Raw genomic sequence first — 18,416 nt, 5'->3', positions numbered from 1 at the left:
GATCTGGTGTTGTTCGATCCCGAGTTCTCCTGCGTCGGTGGTGTAGCCATCACCCTCGCCGAGTCCTTGGGGCGGCCCGCCGATGAGATCCGCGGCCGCCGATCGGTTTCCACGTCGAAACCCTAGCGCCGCCAGGGAGCCCTAGGTTTCGGGGAAAAAACTACGTACGGTATGGCTCTTGCGTCGGACACGACCGGCGCCGATCCAGATCTACGGGCCATACATATACCGTGCTACTAGTGCGTACACGGTACTGCTCCACAAGTAGGAGTAGGCTCTCACAACAATTACTACGTCGACAGCAGCGTGCGCTCCCCGACTCCCGTGCCGGCCGGAGTGATTCTTCCCGCACTACGATTTAGATAGATAGATGATTCCGACGATACGATACGCTCGCCGTGCCTGCAAAGGTCCACGGCCGCGTCACCATCCCATCCCTCCCCGCCTTCCTCCTTCCTTTGCACAGACAGGAATTCAGGAGTATATGCCTTCCTTGTCCCGCCATGTTTCCGACGCGTCCTTCCTTCCCTCCTTCCCTCCAAAGACGCCAGCCGAAAGCCAAAAAAGGAAGAAACAGCGGTGGATCGCCAAATGGTTCATCAACAATCCAGACAAAATCACAAAAAAAAAAAGGCAAACATGAACCAACGCCGGCCATTCATTTCATGAACTAGCGGATTTCAACGGCGGGGGAGGGAGAAGAGAAACGAGGTTTTTCAGAGATGTATACGGAAATGATAGCAGAAGCGAAGCAACCGAGGCATCTCATTACTGGACTTGTGTAAGCAGGAGTACTGATCTACGTACTAATATTTGCCATCGATCAGGTCTCAGCTCTGATCACATTATGATGATGATGATGATGATGATGACGAAGGGAGCATGCATTGCATTCTGTGGCACCAACTAACTAACTTGCCCTTTTTTTTCTTTAATTAATATAATAAATATCCCGGCCTTCCTCTTCTCGGCTCTCCCTCTCTCTCTCGGCGCCGGTTCTCAAACTGAAGAATCATTTTTTCTCCAACTCATGGTTTATACAGCATCCGTCCTCGCGTGTTCCGCGCCTATTTTCCTGAAAAGGGGTAGAAACTGAAATGTTATTTTGGTCTCCTCCAAACTTCAACAAAAAGCAAATGTAGTTCCTCTAGCAAACCCGGTATTGCCACCATCTCAGATCTTAGACAACAAGGTTATAATTCTGATGGATTGTATTATACCCCAGACAACAGCCAGAACAAGTAACCATATTGGCTTTGCTTGAAGGCGGGCTAACAACCGTCCAAGCAAAAGAAACGAGTGAATGAAAGAATGAAAAAGGCTAACATACATGTCCACAAATCCAAGTTTCTCGACCCATGAACTGATACATATAAAGGAGTGCTACCGAATTGCGTCACTGCAAATCAGGCAGAGAAGCCCAAGCAGCGTATGATGCCAATGAAAGTGCTGCGTACCAGTACAAGACACCCTGTTGTCTTGCTTAAAACAGTAATGATAGTTCAGCTAGGTGATAAAGACATGGATGTTGCTTGCAAGAACACCATTTATATACGCTCCAATGCCACCTAATCAACTTCTAATACGAATGGGACAGCCGATCAAGGACAAAAAGTATGATCGGCAACCCCACCTAAAATAAATAGCTTCTACCATCACAAGTATTGATCACCACCCTGTAGTGCACACATGCCTGTGTCTCAACCTCAAAACAACGAAACAGCTAAACGCGCAAGAAAAGGAGCGATGAAGAGGACGCTCCCAAGGAACTGCAATATGCGTTTCCAAGACACGGATCATGGCCAAACTGGACCACGAATGGGTACAACTAGTACACGGTGAACAGGTAAATAGTTAACAGAAATCACATTGACACACAGGAACAATGAGAGGCATGGCAAATGCACACATCTCCTGAAGTACTCTGGTGTCAAGCAGAAATGCTCCTTCTAGACAAGTGACTGAAATGTAAAACCGTAATATACGAGGAATGCCCATTTGCAAGCACCTATAAAATCGTCGAAGTTGAGACCATTGAAGATCCTAAGCTCCTATACACAAGATTAATCTTGGCAACTGTTAGTGGTACCTTCACCCCGTATCACAATCTTGTCAACTGTCAGTACCAACCATCAATCACCCCACATCCCAATCTTGGACCTCATTAAATAATTGGGATTGCCTCCTGATTATTGTTTCAATGACCGTACTAATTAGCCTACAATATCAGATCCCTAGAGCACAGCCCACATATTCCCTTTCGTCCCAACACAAGATCAATTAACTAGACACAAAAGAAACTTGCACACATCAACCTTGGAAAAATTATAATATCCCCAGCCAACAGATCAAGCATTGCTCTTAAGATAATAGGAATGCGTTGAAAACTTGAAACGGCACTGCCAATGCCATCACTCTCATGCTGTTGAAAGGCCCAGCTGAGCTAAATAGCAGCAGCTATAACTGACAGAATCATGGAATTATTATCCAGTGGCTTATGCTAACACCGAACGAATTCGTCAGCTACTACTATATATCATATACTTATAAGTTTTGTAGCATCGAGTTCATGCCCGATCATCATATAGAAGTGGTCAAATTAGCCGCATTGAAATATCAAACACTGCTATGAAGAAGATATCAGGAGTGATTTGGGCCCTCACCTCCGCCCAGGCGTTCCTGGCAGCTCATCGACCTGCTGGCCTTGCCGCTGGCGCGTTCCTGGTGGCGGCTATCATTGGCCACCCTCGCCGAGCCAACCCTGAACCCCGGCGCCGCCTTGCCGGCGGTCTCAGGCTCATCAGACGCCGTCTCCACGTACTTGGCCGAACCCATCTCCATCTGCGCGATGCGCACTGCGCCGAAGAGCTTTTCGGGCAGCTCCTCCTCGGACTGGGACTCGACAAGGAAGCCCATGTCGATGGTCACCGAGGTGACCGCGCCCAGCGCCAGATGCAGGATGGCGGTGGCGATCGCCGAGCTGCCGATGTCCACGTCGATCTCGAGGTAGTCGTCGCCCCTGTGGTAGCGGCACGTGAGCGCGCGGCCCAGGAGGCACGCCCCGTAGTTGCCGACGGTGGCGCGGACGAGCCAGGGGCCCTTGACGATGCGGTTCACGATCTTGAAGCGGGCGTTGCGGTACGCGTCGTCGCCGAAGACGAAGCGCCCGAGCAGCGAGTCCGGCGGGATGGGCGCCTCCGCCGCGAAGTAGAAGACCGAGCTGTACGCGTCCGGCCGGCCGGGGACCTGGAGATGGAAGCACGGAGTCTCAAAATCAAGCGGTCACGCAGGGAGATAGAGAAAAAAAACGATTTTTTTTATTGCCCTCCGGCTTCCTCGGCCTAGATGCGATCGATCGGGTCGGGACCTGGAGATTGACGGCGAGGAGGAAGTGGGCGTTGGGGTCCTTGCGGAGGCGCGCGCGGCGGAAGGCGGCGGCGACGGGGACGTCGTCGCGGGCGAGCAGGTGGTCGAGGCGCGCGTGGGAGCGGAGCCAGTCGACGCCGGCGGGGCGGAGGAGCCAGTCGGCCGACGCGGCCGACTTGCCGCGCTTCCCGCCGCCGCCGGAGAAGTAGCCGCGCGCGCGCAGCTGGAACAGGTCCCCCGGCGGCGCGGCCCAGCCGTTGGCGCCCCTGTCGAGGTCCACCTGGCGCAGCGAGCCGGCGGACACGGCCTCCTCGCGCCAGTTGTCGCCGCCGCCCGATTCGTCCTGCCTCCGGCGCTGGGGCGTCGTCGGGGGCATCGCCGCCGGCCTGGGCGGGGTGGGGGGTGGGGGTGGGGCGGGTCGGGGGGGTCCGGCCCTGGGTGCCTTTGCGCGAATTGTGGGAGGCGTTGGACTTTGGCTATCGGTTGGGAGGGCAGCAGCTGCGCCTATAAAACAGTGGGATGGATCCTATCGGTTGGGATCGATCGGTCGATCGATGTGGGATGGGATCCGTGGGAACGAAGCCCACGCGGTGTCCTTGGCCTTTAAGCGCCTTCCATCGTGATTTTGAGGTCCCGTGTTGATGGTCGTTATGTGGTGTTTTATTTTACATTTTAACCTCCATGCGATTACCATGATTTTAACAAAATTCAAAAGATAAACTCTATCCTGTGCCACAGCATTTTCGACACAAATTCATGGGACAAATTTGACTTTGATACAAGACAAAGAAATCTTCTATAAAAAGGCAGAATTTTTTCATGGAAAGGCGTATCAGATTCATAGAAGAAGTGACAATATGACACATACAACAGAGCGGCATACAAAGCATGAAAACAACCATACCATGGCTACGAAACCACGACTAGAGCGACACATCACTCATCTTGTACGACCTCCAACCACAAGTGGCGAATAGACATAGAAAGGCAGGAGTAACAAAACTGGAAATATAATTGTTCAAGATGGGCCGGTGGAGATTCCTGCTTGACAGTGAGTTACTTTCCGTGGGGAGGAGCTTATGGTAATTGACATGTCGTCACCATCAGACTGCATGTTTTTGGTATTAAAGAAAGGGACGGCTAGATACCATCCGTCAATAGTGATATTCGGTACACTTGTCACGGGGCTGTGCTGCTGAATTAGTTGGGAACCATATAAAATCGACATATGTCATGATTCGGGATGGAAAATGATTTTCACAGCTCCTGCCTATTGAGCGAGGCTTGGTACGTCGAACTGTCTGATAAAATATGACATCTTAAGTGTCTTTAAGATTGTGAGCTAAGCATACCTCATATGGTTAGATCCTTTGTGGCGGAACCAACACGCCAAGGTTGAAGTTTCGGACGTGCCAATAGTGCTCGTATTTTTCTGTTTTATTTCGGGGTTTTCGGCGATATTTGTTCAGTAAGAGGAGGCGTTTTCCTTGACTACGAGGCGCATGTGGTAACTTCGTCAAGCTCAAGATGTTTGTGTCTTACCTGCATTCACCGAATTCCCCTAATTTTCTATGCAGTACATATTGTAATAATTGAACTCAATCATGTACCATCAACATTTTCTAGACGAAATTATGGGACAAACTGAACTTACATATGAGCATATGAATAACAAAAGGTAGAGCTATTATGTTTCAAGAAAAGTTGGTGGGTTTTTTCTTTTTTTGCGGTTGAAAAATCGGATGGTGTTTTCAAGGTAATACCCTGGTTGACAGTATAAATTACTTTTTGTGGAGAGGAGCTATGGTGATTGACGTGTCGTCACCATCGGATTGCATGTTTTGGAGTTAAGGAAAAGGACGTTTAGATATCATCTATGAATGGTGATACTTGGTAGACTTGTCAAGAGATACGTTGTTGAATTAGTTAGGAACAAAACTCTGAATAAAGTCCACATATATGTCGAGTATGATTGAGGAAGGTATAAATGATTCCTATAAAAATATCACAAAACTCCTCCTAATTGAAGCAGACTCGGTCCTTCAAGTTGTTGATAAAAAATATTATGCTTTGAGCATTTTTTTATTTGTGAAAGAAGAATCTTGAGTATGATTCAGAAATATACATATGATTTCTTGCAAAAAAAAAGATTTTGACATCTCTCGCTAATTGAGTTTGTCTCGGACCTTTAAAGTGTTCATGAAAATATAACACTTTAAGCATGTATTATAAGTATTGTGAGAGAAGAATGGATCAAACCAAGATCTCAATTATTACAAGGTTAGATATGATTTCTCGTAACAAAAATGGTTAGATATAATTCTGTGATGAAGAAAAAAGGTTGTGTGTGGTTTTAATCATCACATCAGACAATAGATTGTTGGAGGGATGTACCCTGATAGTTGGGCTGTTGTGACATGTCATTATGATTCTAAGTAAATTTTGGTATCTCATGATCGTTCTACATTACTTGATTCTTAGAGCGCTCATTCCCCAATGGACTCTGAAATGAAAAATCTTTGTTGGAACACACATAATATCTTCCATTATATTTTTTGGACATCAATTTGCCTGGCACGCTTCAGTGTGAATTTCTTAGGGACAAGTATCGTGTCTTGTTGATGTGAATTTTTGGTGCAAAATTAATGATCTTCAACGTGCGCTTCAAATATTCGCAATGTGTAATTTGGAATGAGAAACGAATAAATACATTGTCCTTGGCCAAGTCTCTATTTTGAAGTCAACCGGCAAGCTTTGAAATTGCACTTAGCATTCTACATGTACCGGTCGTCCTAGGCATCTATCTTTCCTTGCCTAATGAGAACAAATATGAACCATAGGTAGCTTTGGGCTAAGAGAACATTTTGTCTATGTATTGCAGGGCTTTACCCTCGCCGAGAGGAGAGGGAGCCCTTCCAGAAATTCTCAGTGGCCCATGAGGGCCAAAGAGGGGGTTCGGAAATAGTTTTCAACCACAATTGACGCGCCTCGGTATAACCTCGCTAGCTGCGTCATTGCCCCAAGCGCAAAGATGCCTCCTCTCGCACCCCTGCCTTCCCTTCTTATGCAGAGCTCCCTCCCCGCCACCCTCTCCATTGGTGAGGTGGGACTAATAATTAGAAAAACAGCAGGCAACCGACATACTACCAAATATACTCGATAATGGCCATTTAAAAGTTGGCTAAAAAACATGTAAAATATGTTTCTTTCTATTTTGAAACTATTGGCACAGTTTTGAGTATTTACTCCGATTTAGCTGGGGCGCAGGTGCACCAGGAGCCAAAACCTTTGCCTTGCCTGCACAGGGAGAGAGTGAGAGCCTGGCTTTTCTCTACGGAGATAACGTTTTGAAGTCGCTTGCAGACCAGATGGACGTCGTCTTGCGGCACATATCTCTGTCACGACTGCGATCCGCGCACGCAGAAAAGCAATCCCGAATAAACCTACTCCAGAGGACTTGGCTGCCATCACACACGCACATACAGACAAAGAACGGAGCCCGTAACAAGGAAGAGAAAACGTGGCATGGAACCGGGGCAAAGGGGCGAAAAATCAAAGCGACTTGTCGACAGGTACGTGCACTCGTATGTAACGTACGTGGTGGGAACGGCGCGGAGGGGCGGGTCACGCTAGGCGAGCGCGTCGTCATGGTCATGGTCATGGCCGGCGGCAAAAGACGGCCCGGAGCCGAGTCGGCCCCGGTGCATGCATGGCCGAGTGGCCGACCACCGCTTCGTGCCACGCCGCGCTGACGCGCGGGGAAGCGAAACCGAACAAGGTCGCGTCGGGTTTGACGGGGATCCGACCGCGACGCGCCACCGACGACCACGAGGCCGTCCGTCGACCTCCCGCACCCAGCGCCAGCGGCCCACCCTATCGCGTCCGCCGCCAGAGAGGAAGATCCCCGGCAGCCGGCCCACTTCCGGTCGAGCCTGGGAGCCGAATCGAAGCAGCAATGCGCAAAAGGCAAAACGGGGACGCATCCGCATGCTCCCTCCTCCCAGTCCCAGGTCGGGTCACCGGCCGAACCGGAGGCGCACAGGCGCGTGCGTGCATGTGCGCTCCGGCACCCTGGCGGAATCATTGGTTGGCCCCGGACGGAGAGACGAAGGACGCGCCACCGACGAGACCGTCGGCCTCCCCACCCTATCGCAGGAGACGAAGATCCCCGGTGGTCAGTGGGGCATCGATCCGGTCGTGGTAAGAATAAAGATGCGGCCCGCGAGCGGGGACGCACGCACGCATCGGCATCGCATGCTCCCTCCCAGGTCACCTGGTGGCGAGTGGCCGAATCGGAGGCGCACAAGCGCATGCATCCATGTGCTCTCCGGCATGTTGGCGAAATGATTGATTGGCCCCGGTGGGCTCGTGTCTGCTGATGTAACCTGCGTGCGCCTGCATCCTGAATCCGAATTTCCCATCCATGTGCAACGCTGCTCCTTCCTCACAGTGCCATCAGAAAAACAAGACAAGCTCTTCCTGACAGCGCCTCCTATAAATAGTGCAATCTACTCCTACATACTTAATCAATCCTTATCCTTTATACTGACTCCAATTAACAATGGACAGAGAAGAGAGTTGATGTTGGCTGTCGATTGAGCTTTTCGCTTTCCGCTCTGGTTTCACCTGTAACAGTCTCCATCACTGCCCGGATCACCGCTTAAACAAAGTAAATCAAAGTAATACCGATGCTACTCTGCCACACACATGCTCAGCAGAGCGTTCCTAGTATTAAAGATTAACCAAGCGCGCAGTGGAGTGGATTCAAATGGCCCAGCTAGCCATGCTGGCTGCAAATGATTAGCAGCTAATCTACTGTGCACAAATATGTACTCCTATGTCAGTAGTGAGGCGCCAGCACATGGGCATCCCATTCCGATTCATCAAACATGGAACAGCGCGGCACGAGCGGAGGAAAGCGAAAAACAAATCTAGCGATGATGCAGCAGTGTGTCAGTATCGGCTGCGGTTGCTTGACCGGACCGGATAATTCAGGCCAATCATCGGCGACAGAGCCAAGTGGAGACCAGTGCATAATCGCCGGGATGTTATCTGTCGCCAGCCCATCAAGACGGTTCATCATTATTTTTGTTTTTTTTGGCAAAATAATAATGGGATTAACAATAATAAGCAATTTGGCAGTGGATTAGTTAATCCTTCTGCTCTCCCGGACACTCTTGTCTGGAAATCTACACCAGTTGGAAATTGGAAAGAAGAAAGGATAATGAAGAGAAGGCTGGAGACTTGCCTTGATTGCTAGTATGATTAAGTTGCATGCTCCTGAGAAGCAATGGGTAGTGAAGGAGTGTGGGATGAACAAGTGAGCATTCCAAGCCATGTCTGTGAGGATTAATAATGCGTCGTAGAGGGGCTGCAAATTAACAAATCCCAGTGGTGTTCGTCTGATAGAGATGTGTGTGCTAAACTAAGAAATATACTACTCCCCCGTCCTATAAGACTGTTTAGAGATTTTAACATGGACTACATACTTCATCTGATTGAGATTTTGTATGTTGTCCATATTAAAATCTCTAAAAGGACTTGTGTTTGGGAACTGAGGAAGTAGTAAGTGCTCTCTCCGTCTCAATATAGAAGCGTTTTTGACATTACACCGGAGTTGCAGCCTAGGTGTTGAACTCATTGTTTCGTTTTCCCAAGCTGCTTTTGAACTCTTTTTTTTTTTTAGAAACAACTGACTTTGAACTGGAATGTCCTATTTGGCGCTGAAAGCACTAAATAGTTCAACAACGCATTATTCTTTCTTCGTTAACGGGACAGCCCATATAGCGGAAAATAATTTTGCGATCCCAGTTTTGGGAAAATTCTAGAATGTTCACTTCCTCAGTTTTTTTTTCTCATTAGTTTTCTTTTCCTTTTTTATCTGCCGATTCAAAGGTTTTGTTTTTTGGGGTCTGTTGATGTTCGTTTTCTAAAAGTTATGAATATTTTTATTAATTTATTTTTCAAATTCATGAATATTTTGAATATTCACCTATAGTTTTTCAAGTTTGTGCATATTTTAAAAATGAATGCTTTTAAATAATTGTAAACATTAAAAAATTATGAATATTTTGAAAATTCAGGAATATTTTCCGAAATTCAAGAGTATTGTCCAAATTGACGAACTTTTCCAAATTAACTTATATATTTGAAATTTACAAATTTCTTGCAAATTCATTAACATTTTTTATTTCATAAACCGTTTAATTTGTCTTATAAATTTGGCAGTTGTTTTTTTAAACCAGTAGTTGGCTTTTTTAAAGGAACCAAAAGGAAAAAAACAACAATGATAAATTGGGAGCACTAGTCGACGCCTTAAGGCCCTTAGGGAAAAAAAGTAATGTGAGGAAGCAATTAAGGAGGGGAGATGGCACTTTGATGGCCCCATGAAGAAACGATGTGAAGCAAGCAGACCTAGGCAAAACAACTAAGCATGGGAAGAGTTTGGCCGCTAAAAAATAAAATGAAAGGAAGTTTACCCATAAGAAGTTAAGCACATATTCATTGAAGAGTTTAGTTGTTAAGTATCTTCATGCACTTAGCGCCTTCGCACTGGGAAAGACCTAACCGTTGTATATGATGTCTCGTGTTTGAACTAGGGCGTGTTTGGTAGCCTGCATGAGGCCCGGTCTGGCTCGCACGGGACGAAAACAGGCCGATTGGTTGCCTGCTTTCACTGTACGGGCCGCATGGCATGAACCTTAAAGCACTCCTGGGCCTGGCTCCCTGGGAACGCACGAATCGGCAGTTTCTCCAGGGCCAGGCCCGGGCGGTGCACGTGGGCGGCGGCGGCTGCACGCGCGCGGCCACGCTCGAGTGCTTTATTAACCTCACCGCCCCTCACCGCCCCCTCTCCCGACTCTCCCCCACTCTCCCAACTCTCACCGGCGGCAGCGGATCGGAGCAGAGCAAGAAGACCATCGGACTCCATCACCGGCGAGCGGATCATCACTTGGCCCGCGGCAATGGCGGTAACCACTTCTCTCTGTTCGACATGCAGAACTTTTTCCCGTTCGATCCGGCGATAGATTCGATCCACGGCGGAGGGGAATGGGGAATAGAGGTAGATAAGCATGTAGAGGTAGTTCATACTAGTTCATACGAGTTCATAGTACTTCAAACTAGTTCATGCAAGATCGGAATAGAGGTAGATGCGGATGCAGAAGGGGGGTTGGGAGTACACAACGGATACCGGCTCACAACGGACACCGTCACCGGCATGCGGAGCGACGGGTCGAGCCGCTGGCCTTCATCTTCTTCATCGCCGTGCGGGCCGGCGGGTCGTCGTCGTCCTCGGAAGAGTCGAGGTCGATCTGTCAGGTACGACGGCCTGGCTCCGGCGCCCTCGCTGGCATCTGCACCGGTTCTTCCCCCTCCTTAGGCTCGCCACCGATGACCGCCGACGGCGCGATTGCCGTCTCCCAGTACACTGCGGCACGGCGGTCATTAGGAGCCCAATAGTTCTTGTACTTGCACCACTTCTTCCTCTTTTTAGCGTCGTCGGAGACGGCCTGATTCATGGCCCAGCGAATGATGTCAACTGCCATCGCGCCCTTCTGCATGTCAGGAATCAACGTCTTCAGCTCTTGTGCAGTGGCCCACATGAGCACTGCATTAGATTCCTTCTGCATGTCAGGCATGGAGCCGAAGTTCGAGCACACCTGCATGGTGTTCTCGAACTTGGTGCGGTCACCAGCCGACCACCCGAGGAAGAAGGCTCTCTAGCCAATACCCCAAGGGAAGGGGTTGGCGTTGGAGCTGGAGCTAGAGCTCATGGCGATGGGGAGGAGGAAGCTTGACAGTCAGAGAAGAGAGGGGGTGGGTAAGTAGTGGTGGGCAGGGTGAGTAAATATAGGGGCGATGAAGAGGAGGAGAAGAGTGACAGTCATGCCGTTTTAACTACATGCTCTTCAATAAGCCATGAACTCTGTGTTGTGCCTGACTTCATGAATTGTGTGCAGAGCGAGGAGAGTAATGAGATGGGCACGAAGGTGCTCCCAACCGTTGACAACAAGGGCAAGCAGCCCCTTCACCCAATGCCCGACGAGGTTGTGCTGCCGCCCACCGCCGAGGAAGACCCGAAGACGCCTGAGGGTCGCGACGACGAGGGCATGGAGGAGCCCCCCAGCAACAAGCGCCGCAACTACGGCCACTACCATTAGGAGGATGGCCCAACTCACTTCTGCAAGGTCATCCTTGCACCGAAGCTTGAGTTCATCCCCATGCCCCTGGACTTCGCCAAGCACTTCGTCGCGGTGTCGACGGAGTTCAAGCTCAGGAACAACACCGGCTGCTCCTGGAAGGTGACGGTGAAGCTGATGAATGGCAGGGTGACCCTGGATCAAGGTTGGGCCACCTACGCAGCCGTTCATCAGATCAAGCTCGGCTACATGGTGACGTTCAAGCTCCTCACTCCCGACACCCTCAAGGTCATCATCTTCGACGATGATGGTGAAGGAAATATGCCCTAGAGGCAATAATAAAGTTGTTGTTTATATTTCCTTATATCATGATAAATGTTTATTATTCAGGCTAGAATTGTATTAACCAGAAACTTAGTACATGTGTGAATACATAGACAAACAGAGTGTCACTAGTATGCCTCTACTTGACTAGCTCGTTAATCAAAGATGGTTAAGTTTCCTAGCCATAGACATGAGTTGTCATTTGATTAACGGGATCACATCATTAGAGAATGATGCGATTGACATGACCCATCCGTTAGCTTAGCACTATGATCGTTTAGTCTGTTGTTATTGCTTTCTTCATGACTTATACATGTTCCTATGACTATGAGATTATGCAACTCCCGAATACCAAAGGAACACATAGTGTGCTATCAAACGTCACAACGTAACTAGGTGATTATAAAGACGCTCTACAGGTGTCTCCGATGGTGTTTGTTGAGTTGGCATAGATCGAGATTAGAATTTGTCACTCCGATTGTTGGAGAGGTATCTCTGGGCCCTCTCGGTAATGCACATCACTATTATCCTTGCAAGCAATGTGACTAATGAGTTAGTCACGGGATGATGTATTACGGAACGAGTAAAGAGACTTGCCGGTAACGAGATTGAACTAGGTATTGAGATACTGACGATCGAATCTCGGGCAAGTAACATACCGATGACAAAGGGAACAACGTATGTTGTTATGCGGTTTGACCGATAAATATCTTCGTAGAATATGTGGGAGCCAATATGGGCATCTAGGTTCCGCTATTGGTTATTGAGCGGAGATGAGTCTCGGTCATGTCTACATAGTTCTCGAACCCGTAGGGTCCACACGCTTAACGTTCGATGACGATCGATATTATGAGTTTATGTGTTTTGATGTACTGAAGGTTGTTCGAAGTCTCGGATGTGATCACGGACATGCCGAGGAGTCTCGAAATGGTCGAGACATAAAGATCGATATATTGGAAGGCTATGTTTGGACACCGGAAAGGTTTCAGATAAGTTTGGGCATTTTCCGCAGTAGCGGGAGGTTACCGGAACCCCCCGGGGGGCTTAATGGGCCTACATGGGCTTTAGTGGAAGAGAGAGGAGAAGGCCAAGAGGAGGCCCCCCCAAGCCCAATCCGTATTGGGAGGGGCGCCGGCCCCCCTTTCCTTCTCTCCCTCTTCCCCTTCCTTCCCCCTCATAGTTGGACTAGGAAAGGGGGGAACCTACTCCTAGTTGGAGTCGGATTCCCCCCCTTGAGGCCGGCCGGCCCCCTCCTCCACTCCTTTATATACAGGGGGGCACCCCATAGACACACAAGTTGATTGTTTAGCGGTGTGCGGTGCCCCCCTCCACAGATTTCCACCTCGGTCATATCGTTGTAGTGCTTAGGCGAAGCCCTGCGTTGGTAACTTCATCATCACCGTCATCACACCGCCGTGCTGACGAAACTCTCCCTCGGCCTCAGCTGGATCAAGAGTTCGAGGGACGTCACCGAGCTGAACGTGTGCAGATCGCGGAGGTGCCGTGCGTTCGGTACTTGATCGGTTGGATCGCGAAGACGTTTGACTACATCAACCGCGTTACTTAACGCTTCCACTCTCGGTCTACGAGGGTACGTGGACACACTCTCCCCGCTCGTTGCTATGCATCTCCTAGATATATCTTGCGTGATCGTTGGAATTTTTTTGAAATACTGTGTTCCCCAATAGTGGCATCCGAGCCAGGTCTATGCGTAGATGTTATATGCACGAGTAGAACACAAAGAGTTGTGGGCGATAATAGTCATACTTCTTACCAGCATGTCATACTTTGATTCAGTGGTATTGTTGGATGAAGCGGCTCAGACCGACATTACGCGTATGCTTACGCGAGACTGGTTCTACCGATGTGCTTCGCACACAGGTGGCTAGTGGGTGTCTGTTTCTCCAACTTTAGTTGAATCGAGTGTGACTACGCCCGGTCCTTGTTGAAGGTTAAAACAACACACTTGACAAAAAATCGTTGTGGTTTTTGATGCGTAGGTAAGAACGGTTCTTGCTAAGCACGTAGCAGCCATGTAAAACTTGCAACAACAAAGTAGAGGACGTCTAACTTGTTTTTGCAGGGCATGTTGTGATGTGATATGGTCAAGACGTGATGATATATAAATTGTTGTATGAGATGATCATGTTTTGTAACAGTTATCGGCAACTGGCAGGAGCCTTATGGTTGTCGCTTTATTGTATGAAATGCAATCGCCATGTAATTGCTTTACTTTATCACTAAGCGGTAGCGATGGTCGTGATAGCAATAGTTGGAGAGACGACAACGATGCTTCGATGGAGATCAAGGTGTCAAGCCGGTGACGGTGGTGATCACGACGGTTCTTTGGAGATGGAGATCAAAGGCACAAGATGATGATGGCCATATCATATCACTTATATTGATTGCATGTGATGTTTATCCTTTATGCATCTTATTTTGCTTAGTTCGACGGTAGCATTATAAGATGATCTCTCACCAAATTTCAAGGTATAAGTGTTCTCCATGAGTATGCATCGTTGCGACAGTTCGTCGTGCTGAGACACCACGTGATGATCGGGTGTGATAAGCTCTACATTCACATACAACGGGTGCAAGCCAGTTTTGCACACGCAGAATACTCGGGTTAAACTTGACGAGCCTAGCATATGCAGATATGGCCCCGGAACACTGAGACCGAAAGGTCGAGCGTGAATCATATAGTAGATATGATCAACATAGTGATGTTCATCATTGAAAACTACTCCATCTCACGTGATGATCGGACATGGTTTAGTTGATTTGGATCACGTGATCACTTAGATGATTAGAGGGATGTCTATCTAAGTGGGGGTTCTTAAATAATATGATTAATTGAACTTTAATTTATCATGAACTTAGTACCTGATAGTATTTTGCATGTCTATGTTGTTGTATATCAATGGCCTGTGCTATTGTTCCTTTGAATTTTAATGCGTTCCTAGAGAAAGCTAAGTTGAAAGATGATGGTAGCAACTACACGGACTGGGTCCGTAACTTGAGGATTATCCTCATTGCTGCACAGAAGAATTATGTCCTGGAAGCACCGCTGGGTGCAAGACCGGCTGCAGGAGCAACACTAGACATTGTGAACGCCTGGCAGAGCAAAGCTGATGACTACTCGATAGTTCAGTGTGCCATGCTTTACGGCTTTAACCGGGACTTCAACGACGTTTTGAACGTCATGGAGCATATGAGATGTTCCAGGAGTTGAAGTTAATACTTCAAGCAAATGCCCGGATTGAGAGATATGAAGTCTCCAATAAGTTCTACAGCTGCAAAATGGAGGAGAATAGTTCTGCCAGTGAACATATACTCAAAATGTCTGGGTATCATAATCACTTGACTCAGCTGGGAGTTAATCTTCCGGTTGACAGTGTCATTGACAGAGTTCTTCAATCACTGCCACCAAGCTACAAAAGCTTCGTGATGAACTGTAATATGCAAGGGATGGATAAGACAATTCCCGAGCTCTTCGCGATGCTAAACTGCGGAGGTAAAAATCAAGAAGGAGCATCAAGTGTTGATGGTCAACAAGACCACCAGTTTCAAGAAAAAGGGTAAAGGGAAGAAGGGGAACTTCAAGAAGAACGGCAAGCAAGTTGCTGCTCAAGTGAAGAAGCCCAAGTCTGCACCTAAGCCTGAGACTGAGTGCTTCTACTGCAAAGGGACTGGTCACTGGAAGTGTGTAAGGGCATATTTATCCTAAGATGTTTTGGTGATTGATGACAATGCTTTTGCGGACTAATCGTGTGCATTGAGTGTTTTCAGAGATTCATCCTTTTGGCACGAGACGATTCCCTCCCCTCGGAGCTTGAAGCGAAGACGGTGTAGTCCTTTCGAATTAGTTTGGTGGACTAGTTTCATAGGGATCACCGTACTATCAAGAGGGGGTCCGCTTTGGAAAGGCTAGGGTGGAATCATCACGTACACTTCCTTTGCCCCCCTCCGAGCCTTTCCGCTTCTATGATGGGCTCGTTCCCCTTCTCAGTGTGCCCTCTCTGGTCCCAGCGGTAGTACCGCGGGGTGGAGCGGTAGAACCGCTTATGGCTACAAGCAGTAGTACCGCTCTAAGAGTGGTAGTACCGCTCTAGAGCTGTAGTACCGCTGGTAGCCCCAGCCGTAGTACCGCTGCGGTCTCGTGCTAGTACCGCCTCGATTCGAGGGGTCTTTTTTCGTGTCGGGTTTTACGGTACTAGCCGCGGCAGTGGGGGCCGTAGTACCGCTCATATGCGGTAGTACCGCCCTGACCATCGCGGTAGTACCGCTCTGGGCCTAGCGGTAGTACCGCTGTGATCAGCGGTAGTACCGTTGCCTCCTGCGGTAGTACCGCTCTCTGCGGGGCTGGTGTGGGGGGTAACGGTTGGATTGTTCCCCCCACTATATAAGGAGGTCTTCTTCCCCAAAGTTGACCTAACTCTTCCCCCAAAAGCTCCATTGTTGCTCCAAGCTCCATTTTCGCCCGATCTCTCTCCCTAGCCAATCAAACTTGTTGATTTGCTCGGGATTGGTTGAGAAGGCCCCGATCTACACTTCCACCAAGAGAAATTTGATTCCCCCCACTTATCCCTAGCGGATCTTGTTACTCTTGGGTGTTTGAGCACCCTAGACGGTTGAGGTCACCGCGGAGCCATAGTCCATTGTGGTGAAGCTTTGTGGTGTCGTTGGGAGCCTCCAATTAAGTTGTGGAGATTGCCCCAACCTTGTTTGTAAAGGTCCGGTCGCCGCCTTCAAGGGCACCAATAGTGGAATCACGGCATCTCGCATTGTGTGAGGGCGTGAGGAGAATACGGTGGCCCTAGTGGCTTCTTGGGGAGCATTGTGCCTCCACACCGCTCCAACAGAGACGTACTTCCCCTCAAAAGGAAGGAACTTCGGTAACACATCCTCGTCTTCACCGGCTCCACTATTGGTTATCTCGTCCCTTTACTTTCGCAAGTTTACTCGTGTTATATCTCTTATTTGCTTGCATGCTTGTTGTCTTTGCATCATATAGGTTGCTCACTTAGTTGTATATCTAGACAACCTATTTTGATGCAAAAGTTTAATTTGGTAAAGAAAAGCTAAAAATTGTTAGTTGCCTATTCACCCCCCCCCCTCTAGTCAACTATATCGATCCTTTCAATTGGTATTAGAGCCTCGTCTCTTTATTAAGGACTTTACCGTCCAAAGAGTATGGTTTACATCGTAGACGGTGTGGAGGAGCACTCCGGTGTGAATCCGGTCTCGTCTACGGGAGATGGGGGAACCGCGGTCTCTCGTGAGGAATTCAATGTGGCGTTGGACACATTGAAAACCTCCATGACGACCGAGGTCGAAAGCATGTTTAATAAATTCTTAGAAGGGCTTAAACTTACCACCGCACCGTTGAAAGTGGGTGATCCCGCTAACAAGGTGACGGATGCTACCTCCAACAAGGGGGAAGCTACTAGCGAGAAAGCTCCTTCTTCTAGTGGTAAAAATGGGACCGACATCTTTGCCCATGTGGAACCTCCACTTGTCTATGGTGCACCGCTCCCTTCCACTCATTTGAATCATGCCGACCCGGCCCCTAAGATTGAGAAGAATGTTGATTTTGATTCTTGGGTCTATCGTTTTAAGCGTCATTTAAATCATGTGAACACTAACCTTTGGAGAATCATTGAAGAAGGTTTTTATCCGCATGACCGAAGTAACTTCACTCCTAGAGAAGTTGTGGATCATCAATTCAATGAGAATGCTCTCTTCATCATCCAAGAAGCAATCCCACCCGAAGATCTTCCTCATCTCCGGCCTTACACTGTGGCCAAAGATGCTTGGCTCCAAGTTGTTTCCCTATCGGGGAAGCACAAGCATTCAACGCTCCAACTATGAAGTGGTGCAAGATGAAGCCGACGAGTTTGCAATGAAAGAAGATGAAGAACCTCATGAGCTTTTTCGGAGAGTAACCAAACTCACGGTCTCTCTCCGAGATCATGGAAGTAAGGACACGGATGACAATTGGATCAAGCGCAAATTCCTCAAGGCAATGATGCCCTACCACAAAGCCATGTCCTCCGTAATTCGTCAAAGCCCGGACTTCCACACCTTGTCATCAAGTGAAGTGTTGGATGAGTTTGTTGCTATGAGCATCTTGGACAAGACCGCCGACAATGCGGTTCTTCGCTCTCAAAGAGTAAAGAAGCCCAACCTTGCTCTAAAGGCCAAGGTTAGTATGGAGGAAGAGGATGAAGAGGAAGAAGAGGAGGGCAACCTCGAAGATACGAAGTATGCCTATCATGAACACATGGCTCTTGCTTCAAGGCAATTTTGGAGCAAGAAGAACACAAGGCCAAACTTCAACAAGAGCAATTCAAGTGGCGCGAAGGGCAAGCAACGAGTGAGGACTTGCTTCAATTGTGGAAATGTGAGCCACTTTGTTGCGGAGTGCCCTTACGAGAAGAGGGAAGACAATGGTGGCAAGCTCATTAGAAAGGACAAGGCCAAGTCGTTCCCCAACAAGAGCAACTTCACCAAGAAGACTCCTCCCAAGGCATTGGTGGTACAAGAAGAGTACAATGAGGATGATGACGATGATGAAGATGGTGA

General features: G+C 48.4%; 1 protein-coding gene and 1 pseudogene across 2 annotated transcripts; both read right to left on the bottom strand.

Moving 5' to 3' along the window:
- Window positions 1-730: 730 nt before the first annotated feature.
- LOC109748598 (protein ENHANCED DISEASE RESISTANCE 2) lies at window positions 731-3,842 on the bottom strand. Of its 2 annotated transcripts, XM_020307627.4 has the most exons (3): window positions 3,368-3,841; window positions 2,664-3,246; window positions 731-1,075 (listed from the first exon to the last, which is right to left on the bottom strand). In XM_020307627.4, exons 1-3 carry the CDS (start codon window positions 3,740-3,742, stop codon window positions 1,068-1,070), a joined length of 966 nt encoding a protein of 321 aa, XP_020163216.3. In that variant the 5' UTR covers window positions 3,743-3,841; the 3' UTR covers window positions 731-1,067. The 2 variants fall into 2 exon arrangements, with proteins under 2 accessions (XP_020163216.3, XP_073361196.1); XM_073505095.1 differs by lacking the exon at window positions 731-1,075 and having other exon boundaries at window positions 2,334-3,246; window positions 3,368-3,842.
- Window positions 3,843-6,247: 2,405 nt separating this feature from the next.
- Window positions 6,248-6,399, bottom strand: LOC120970054 (U4 spliceosomal RNA; annotated as a pseudogene).
- Between the last annotated feature and the right edge of the window lie 12,017 nt (window positions 6,400-18,416).

Source organism: Aegilops tauschii, chromosome 7 (assembly GCF_002575655.3).
Source record: "Aegilops tauschii subsp. strangulata cultivar AL8/78 chromosome 7, Aet v6.0, whole genome shotgun sequence".
Lineage (NCBI taxonomy): Eukaryota > Viridiplantae > Streptophyta > Magnoliopsida > Poales > Poaceae > Aegilops > Aegilops tauschii.
This window is presented reverse-complemented; position numbering and strand designations above follow the sequence as displayed.